This window comes from Chrysochloris asiatica, unplaced genomic scaffold (assembly GCF_000296735.1).
Source record: "Chrysochloris asiatica unplaced genomic scaffold, ChrAsi1.0 scaffold00344, whole genome shotgun sequence".
NCBI lineage: Eukaryota > Metazoa > Chordata > Mammalia > Afrosoricida > Chrysochloridae > Chrysochloris > Chrysochloris asiatica.
Genome location: NW_006408862.1, coordinates 2,355,768 through 2,364,292, shown reverse-complemented (window position 1 = coordinate 2,364,292; position 8,525 = coordinate 2,355,768). Strand labels below are relative to the sequence as shown.

The 8,525-nt window shown below is 40.2% G+C and overlaps 1 protein-coding gene across 1 annotated transcript in view; it reads right to left on the bottom strand.

Annotated features, from left to right (window-relative positions):
* The window catches only part of SLC28A3 (solute carrier family 28 (concentrative nucleoside transporter), member 3), a 49,101-nt gene extending 42,251 nt beyond the window's left edge, over nucleotides 1–6,850 (bottom strand). Inside the window, exons 1-3 of the mRNA XM_006875886.1 lie at nucleotides 6,761–6,850; nucleotides 4,355–4,437; nucleotides 620–711 (exon numbers count right to left, since the gene is read on the bottom strand). Coding sequence (XP_006875948.1) covers nucleotides 620–711; nucleotides 4,355–4,386 — 124 coding nt within the window. The 5' untranslated portion in view covers nucleotides 4,387–4,437; nucleotides 6,761–6,850. The remainder of the gene's footprint in view (nucleotides 1–619; nucleotides 712–4,354; nucleotides 4,438–6,760) is intronic.
* Nucleotides 6,851–8,525: the final 1,675 nt, after the last annotated feature.

The window sequence follows — 8,525 nt, the reverse complement described above, 5'->3', positions numbered from 1 at the left end:
TTCAGAGTCCCTGGGTGGTGTAAGCAGTCAACATGATTGGTTGCTAACTGAAATGTTGGAGGTTCAAGTCCATCTATAGACTCTTCAGAAGAAAGGCCTACTTCTACTACATAGGCCACTGAAAACTTTGTGGAGTGCAGTTCTACTCTGGCACACTTGGGCATGACCAACTTGCTTTGATCTTGCCATGAGGTAAGAAGAGTGAGTGGGTTTGGCAATCCTAGGCTTATCCTTGGGTTGTACTTTTATAATAGCATAAAGTATAGATTGCTTACATTGTCCCCTGCAATTAGATTTTGCCTTGTGATTATCACCATGTCTCCTACTTAAAAATTATTCACTTTCTGGATTTGCATTAACCAACCCATCCCCTCAAATCCATATCACAATAATTATCTCTAGATGAGAGTAGGTAGTTCAGAAAAGATAACTGTTGGATTTTAATCAGGGAAAGAGAATAAGTTGCATAGGTACTGCATGCTAAGACTTAAGACTCAGGGGCTTCCTCTGCCTCACTTGATAATTCCACGAGATCTGGAAGGATGAGCTATTTAGCTAGCAAATATTTGGTGGATTCCCAAAAAGAGACACTGGCTTCCCTGCTTCCTTTGTTACTTACCTGCTATTAAAATGCCCCAGATGATATACCTAAGGGTGGTTTTGTGTTTTCTACAAATACCACAAATTGCATCATATTTCTTTTCCAGACACCTGTAGCAACACAAAAGCAAAAAGATCGACAGAAGCAAATACCAAGTACATGAAATAAACTGGCATGTTAAGGTTGGGTTTGGTGGTTGACTTTGGGAAACCACTCTAATTCATGAAATATGTGTCCTATAAAATAGGAATGGGAAGCGTTCATTTCATTTTGCAATCAATTTCACCAAAGCTTGAATCAATGCTTATTAACTAACTGCGCTAAACCTTGGGGATATACTGCTGTTACTGTGAGCTGTGGAGTCAGTTCCGACTCCGTGACCTTATACAGGGTTTGCAAGGCTGTAACTCTTTATGGGAGCAGAAAGCCTCATCTTTCTCCCTTGGAGCTACTGGTGGATTTGAACTGTTGATCTTGTAGTTAGCAGCCCAACACATAACTTATCAGGGCTCCTTTGAGGGGATATAGTGGTGGTGGTAGTGGTGTGCCGTGGAGTTGGTTCCAACTCATAGTGACCCTGTATAATGTTTCTGAGGCTATAAATCTTTACGGGAGCTGAAAGCCTCATTTTTCTCCTGAGGAGCAAGTAGTAGATTTGAACAGCTGACCTTGTGATTAGCAGCCCAGCTCATAACCCACTACATTGCCAGGGCTCCTTTTTGAGAGGATCTAGAGTTGTAGAAAGCATGCTCTGGTAATAGAGAAGAGGAGATGAATAGCTAGCCAAAAGCTGAAATAAACTACAGCAGAGTGTTTCTAGTTAGATTCTAAGAGCTTCTATTAGATTAAGCCAGTGGTTAATAAATTTTTATTAAAAAAATACAAACCTAACAAGCTTGTTCACTCCTTCTGGTTCCACTAAATTCTGGCAAGTTGATGCTTCTTTGTCTTTGATCATCACCCTCTTTAATCTAAGGCTAGAAGCCTTCCCTGGATATTTGAAATGTAAAGTATGGTTTTGTTTACTTGAAGCCTGCTCACCAGTGGGTTGTAATGTGTATTATTCCAAAAGCTCTGGAATTGTTGTCATGTTCTTGTTTACATCCTGGGCTTTGTTGTAGGGTCAATGGATAGTGTGTCAGCAGTGTGAATACATCACCACTTCTCCTGATGAGGATGGTGTCCACCAGCCCACGGCAGTGAATTTAGAGAGACCACAGGGTTGTATTCACAACAACTGTCCTCAATCTTTCCTGAGATGCTCCTGGTCCCCTCCACACCTGAGCTGAAACCTGTCTTTGTTGCAAGCAATGTGTCCTCCTGTGAGAAGCCTAGTGGAAAGGGTCTACTTGCACACTTAGCCCTTGCCATCTCCAGGCCATTGGCCAACATTTCTATATTAACCATTTCTCATCCCATTGGATGCATCCCAATCTCTGGGATCTCAAAGCATCCAGTCCCCAGATGGGAAACCTCCTCTCCTCTTGTTAATGTCCTCATTTCCATTCCTTTTTGGTAATCATGACAACATGTTCAAGTCTCGATCACCTTTCAAATTTCAGTACACATTTCCAACATCTAGCTTCTCTGTAGCCTTCGTAGATCTCTTTGGACAGAAATGGTCCTCTGCAATTTCTTCGATGGTTGTGTTTTGTTATGAACCCATGGCTGACTATAAGGCCCTGGAGAAGAAGTGTCTGAGAGCTCCACAGCTCTGGGAGTAGGCCCTAGAAGGTGCTCAACAGGCTTTTATTGAGTTAATGCTATTGAATTAATAGATCAATGAAATAGGAGGACACATTGCTTATTTGGACAGTATTTTACAAATGCGAGGTGGACTGTGAAGTGAACAGAATGCATCGTTAAACAAAAAAGAGTAAGAAATATCAGCGTGTATCACACATATTAATGGTAAGTATTATGTCATAAAACTTTTGTTGAGTGTATTGACAACTAGAAACTATTGGAGACATGAACATGTAGTGTAGATGAACTTTTTCATGGTTTAACCTAGGAAAGACAAACCATGTGTTATCCTGTTACTGATGTAGTAGTGTTCAAGAGTAGCAGGGGTGGAGGGTGACATTTAATAGGACCCATCTGCTAGGTTGGATTGATCAGATTTTTAAATTGCAGTAAATGTGTGCAAACCATTATCGCAATCTGACTCTTGAACCATTTGGTTATCAAGGCAGAATGACTCTCGACCTCATGGTTGGTATTTTGGTCCTATTAACACTGAGTGTAACTTGAGTACTTCTGTCCACCCAAGGGGATTTCTCAGGCTCCAGGGTCCTTCTGAGATCCATGAAAGATGGAACTGAGCTCAGGTTTCTGAGGTGGTAGATATTCTAGTTGACATATATGTGACAAGAGCTCCAACCTAATTCGGAGCAAACAAAGTTCCTTAAAGAAATGGGAGTTTAAATCAAATTTTAATAAGAATTTAGGAACTCTAGTGTTATGGTCTCTGGTGTGATGATATAGGATAAGCACTGGATCGTAAGGTCAGTTTGAACTTCCAAGCTGGCAATTCAAACTCACCAAATGCTCCTTGGAAGCCCTAAACAGGGTCACTATGAGTAGGAATTGACTCAGCAGCACTTAGCAACAACAACAACAACAGTGTTATGGTAGGGTACCAGACAATACTGGATTATGAATTTAGAATCTGAAAATGTAATTTAACTGTATTTCTGGGTAAGTGCTTCTCTGAACTTTGTTTTTCTGGTCTGAAAAATAAAAATAACTTTGTCTTTTCTATTTCTGGGGTTATAACTACTTGAAGATATCATAACTTAAATTGCGTCTCTAGATACATTGAAGTCCTAAACCCTGTACTTATAAATAGGATCCTGTTTGGAAATAGGGTTTTTCTCTTGTTATATTTATGAGGTCACACTAGAGTAGAGTGGGCTCTAAATGTTATCTCTTCAGTTAAGGTTTTATAAAAAGCAGAACAGAAACAGGGAGAAGACATATTTTAAAGATTTCTCTACAAGCCAACCAATGCCAAGGGATGCCTGGAGCTACGGCAAAGAAGGACTGTTCCCTAGAACCAGTGCTGATCTGGCCTTCTATTCTTCCAAACTGTGAGAGAGTGATGTTTCTGCCACCCATTAGTGATATGTATATATATATATTTGTCACAGCAGCAGCAGGTAACAAAGACTGAGTACCTTCAGGATACTACAAGATAAGCACATCCACTTGTTGAGATGTAAAGTTAATTGAGTTGTAGGAAACTAATTGCTTATTGATTGACACCGAGAAGATTAATTTATTGAGAAGATGGATGAACTCCTTTGGTATGGACTGGAGCAATTAATTAGAAGACTGTCCTGGGTGAATTCAAATAGGTATACTGGGTTCCCAGGATACCAGCAGTTTGAATTTACCACATTGATCATCCCAGAGGACCATTAACTTTTTAAAAAGTGGCATTGGGTAGATCGTGGGGAGGGAAATTGGTGGTAGTGACGATCTTGAATAAACCAAAATTAAATGTAAAAAATTAAGTGAGGATAAAGAAAAGTGGCAAAACTAAACAGAAGGTTGTTGTTGTTGAGTGTTGTTGAGTCGGTTTCACCCATAGTGACCCTGTATAGGGTTTCTGAGGAGTGCCTGGTGAGCTTGAACTGCCAATCTTGCAGTTCAAATGGCTTTGCAGTCCGGCGCATTAACCAACAGCGCCACACCAGGACTCCAAAACAGGAGGTAGGTGTGGTTATTTCCCTGGTTTAAACACTGTACCCTTTTGGATGTATGTCTTCATTGTTTTCCATGTCTTCGGTGCCTTTTGGAGACTCTTGCTCAATACTGACATACTCTTCCCCCTGGATATCAAACATTAGAGTAAAGAAGGAAAGATGAAAACTCTGGGCAAAATGAATCCAGAATTCCTTTGCTCAGAATGTAGGCAAAAACCATTCAAAGAATTCTTTCAAATCATGATGAAAGAAGGTTGCTTCTATTATCTGCTGTGCAGACATTTCCTCGCTTATACCACAAAAATCCAGGGTGATACTCATCTTGCCCCCTTTCTTCCAAATGAGCCATTGCATTTTCTCTTTTTCTTTGGGGAGCAGGCTCATAGTTCTGCTTTTTTGCTCCTATCTTTATGGCAATCATTCAACCCCAGCTTTGTTTTCAGGCACATGCTAAATGAAATTAATAGAAGGGACCATATAAATCTCCCTTTATGCCCCACCAGCACCAATTTTGAAAGGATGAGATCAAAGCTGGTTTTATTTTCTGTCTGCACACACTGTTGTCTGCATGTGTGACCACTAGTTCAGTGCCTGATATACCTCCCCTTGGGACCTGGGATCTTTCCATCAGTTGGGCTAACACGGAGGAGGGGGGCATTTATCTTTTTCTGCTAATCACAGATCTAATTAGTTGTGTATATATACATGGATCCTCTTTATAGGCAAACTTTCTAGGAGCGGCTTTGAGTTTTCAAATATTCACAACCATCCTGTTCCTCCTATGATGGCATAAAGGATCTACTATCATCCTCCATCTTCCAATAACAATTCAAATAATCTTTCCAGACATTGTGAACAATGACACGAGCCTGGCAAGGAATAATAGATATAGAGGGAAATTCTGAGCATGCTCTAAGAGGTATAATGCCAAATCTCAGCTTTTTTTTTCTAATAGATTCATTGTGGCTTTGATTCTCTTTATTTTATATAGAAATAAATCTTTAGTGTGTCTTTGAGTTGAAAGGATTCTCCAAGGTCATTTAATCCATTGATGCCAAACTTCATTATATTTTGGACTTAACTACTTTCATTTTCTGGGCTGAATCCTAGGAACAAGGAGAGTGAGACATTGGGAGAGAGAACAGCTGAGACCAAACTGTAGCTGCTGAAGACAGGGCTGGAGACGTGTGTTATTCATTTTCTTCCATCTAATATCCAGCTTGATCAATAGTTTGGCAAATATTTGATTTAAATGATTCTAATTAGTATTGCCTGATAGTGAAATTACCCACAAATACCTGCTACCTGTGGAATATTCAGCACTACTATGGTTTTCTTTTTGTTTGTTGAACAACAATATTTAGTGACATGCACACTTTTAAAAATAAATTAATTGAACTAGATAGCTATTAAATAATATAAATAGCACGATTCCCAACATGGGCTATACAATTGTATGTGGGTGTATAGTTGCATAACAATAATGGAAGGCTATATTCCAAGATGTTGAATGCTGATTTTTTTTCTGGAATTACTTAGGCCATTTACTATTTTCTACATTTTCATGAGTTAAAATTGTGCACATCTTCTACTAGTTATTCTTTTATAAAGAGAAAACTTCCCATACTAAACAACACAAGCTCCCCACAATGAATGGCATAATAGAAACCAAACCAAACCCACGAGTACTGAGTCAGTTGTGTTTCATAGTAACTACATAAGATTTCTGAGTGTGTAAATCTTTATAGGACCAGAAAGCCTAATCTTTCTCCCTTAGAACCTATGATGAGTTTGAACTGCAGACCTTTTAATTAGCAGTCCAGTGTTTATCTTATAGAGCCAACTGGGATCCTTGAGCATAATAGAAGGCACTACAATAGCTTTTTAAAGGATTAGCTACATGGGTGATTTGCTCATGGTTTAGCAGTCGAAGTCTTTCTTCAAATGAAACCCTTCCCACAACTTCAATATGTAAAAGTGCTAAAAGAGGTGTTGTCAGGATGGGGATGGGAAGGCATGGAACAGCGTCTCCTCAGCCTTGCTGTGTCCTTAGGGACCACTAAGGAGCCCTAGGGAATAGAGGGAGTGATGGAACACAGTTTTTGAACCACATGTTAGAGACTTCTTGCCTGGTTTATTACTTTAAAATTCACATGTGTTTGCATAAGCCAATGCTTTTGCCTGGTAATGAACTTAACATTTTGTCACAGTGAAACCTCAGAAGAAGCCTTCCCATCAGGGAACTTTGAGGACAGATGCATAACACTAAAATCTCTTTGGGCATGAGTGTTTTCTTCAGAACTCCACTTTACAAACTCTAATTGCCATTGAATTTATTCCTCCACGTGCCAGCTGAGCACGTGCTTTCTGTTCCAACCATTGTTGGGGGCCCCCCCGCTGCCCAGTGGTTTCCATGGTTACAACTTGACTCACAGCAGTTCAGCCATACCTGCTTGGTGTTGACGTCTTCTCCCTTTTGTACCACTCTGTTCCTGAGTGAGTTGTTTTCTGATGTGTTTTGGTTTTCAAGAAAGCCTTCCTCATTCTAAAAAAAAGTATAGATTGCAAAAATAAAATGTCAGAGCAAAGAAAACAAAAAATAAATGTATGAAACCACAATGACTTTTGAAGGACCGGGCAAGTAAATATGAGGTGTTCCAGTCGTCTGATTCAAGTAACAATTAGTGCCACTTGGGCTCATGAACAAACATAGATGAGTTTCGTTTTGTTAGGAATGAAAAGATGTGTGTGGTCCGATTTGAGGACAACAGTTCTCACTTAGGCCATCTAAAGGATTGGTAGGAATTGGAATCGACTTAATGGTAATGGTTTTTCTTTGCTTATTTGTATCTTTTGTGTTTTTTTGGGTATAAAATACCAACAATTGTGGGGACAGTGCAGGACTGAGTAGTCCTTCATTCTGTTGTCTGTAAGGCCTCTATGAGTTAGATCTAACTCGACTGGCAACTAACAACAACAACAACAGGCCATGTAACTTTTTAGTAAAGAGAACTGGGACTGAATGCAGGTTTTTAGTCCGCTTTCAACTCATAAAATATAGTAAACCACAGGCTGGATAATGTTATTCTTAGATGATGAATTTGTGACATGTTAAAATGTGTTTCTTTGATTTAAACCAAGCTCTGGTAATAATAAGCAGAAGAAAAACATGGTCTTTGTTGATGCCATCTTGGATTTACTTTAAGAAGTTATGTAAGGTTTGCTCCTGGAGGAGTTTCCTGAGTCCCTAGCTGCTGTTCCAGATGTGACAAACGCTTGGCTCATTTCTTTCTTATCTTTTTTGGGTTCTAATCTTTCTCCCCTTTTATTTCAAGTATCTTTTTACAGGGTGCTGCAGTGACCACATGTCTGTCAGTGGAGGTTTGCATGCTACTATGGTCTGAACAGGTTTCAGGGGAGTGTCCAGACCAAGATGGAAATGAAAATCTGGTAAGCCCTTCTGAAAATCAGTCCGTGAAAACCCTATGCATCACAACTGTCCTACCCACAACTGATCATGGGACGGCGCAGAACTGGGTGGCGTTTGGCTAGGCTGTGCATGGGGGCTGGCTGGACAGCAGCTTACAACAACAATAACAAAGTTCAAGTAAGAGAACCGATAATGTTAGGAGGTCCCTACAACTTTTTAGGAAATTCCCTATCTTTAATGATTGTCTGTCTTTAATGAATCACAGTGACTTTAATATTGCCCACATGGTCTGGCGTGGCACTGTTGGATAACTACTGGGCTACTAACAACAAGGTCAATGGTTCAAACCCACGTGGCCCCTCAGAAATGCTGTACAGGGTTTCTATGAGTTAAAAATGACTTGACGGCACTTAACAACCACAGTGTTATACAGCAATGCAGTACCCCTGGGTTGTTGCTGCCCTCGAGTTGGTTCCAAACTCATATCGACTCTGTAAAGGGCTTCCAAGGAGCAGCTGGTGAGTTTGAACAGCCCACCTTAAAGTTCAAGCTGACCTTGAGGGCGAATGCTTATTCTCTGGCACCACTCAGTATAAAAAGATAATTTGTGTATATATATATATACACACACACACGCATACACACACACACACACACACACACACAGAGTCCTGGTGTGGCACTGTGGATTAATGCACTGAACTGCAAAGTTGGTTTGAACCACAAGGTTGGTGGTTCAAGGTCACCAACTGCTCCTTGGAAACCCTATAGGAAGGAGCAGCTG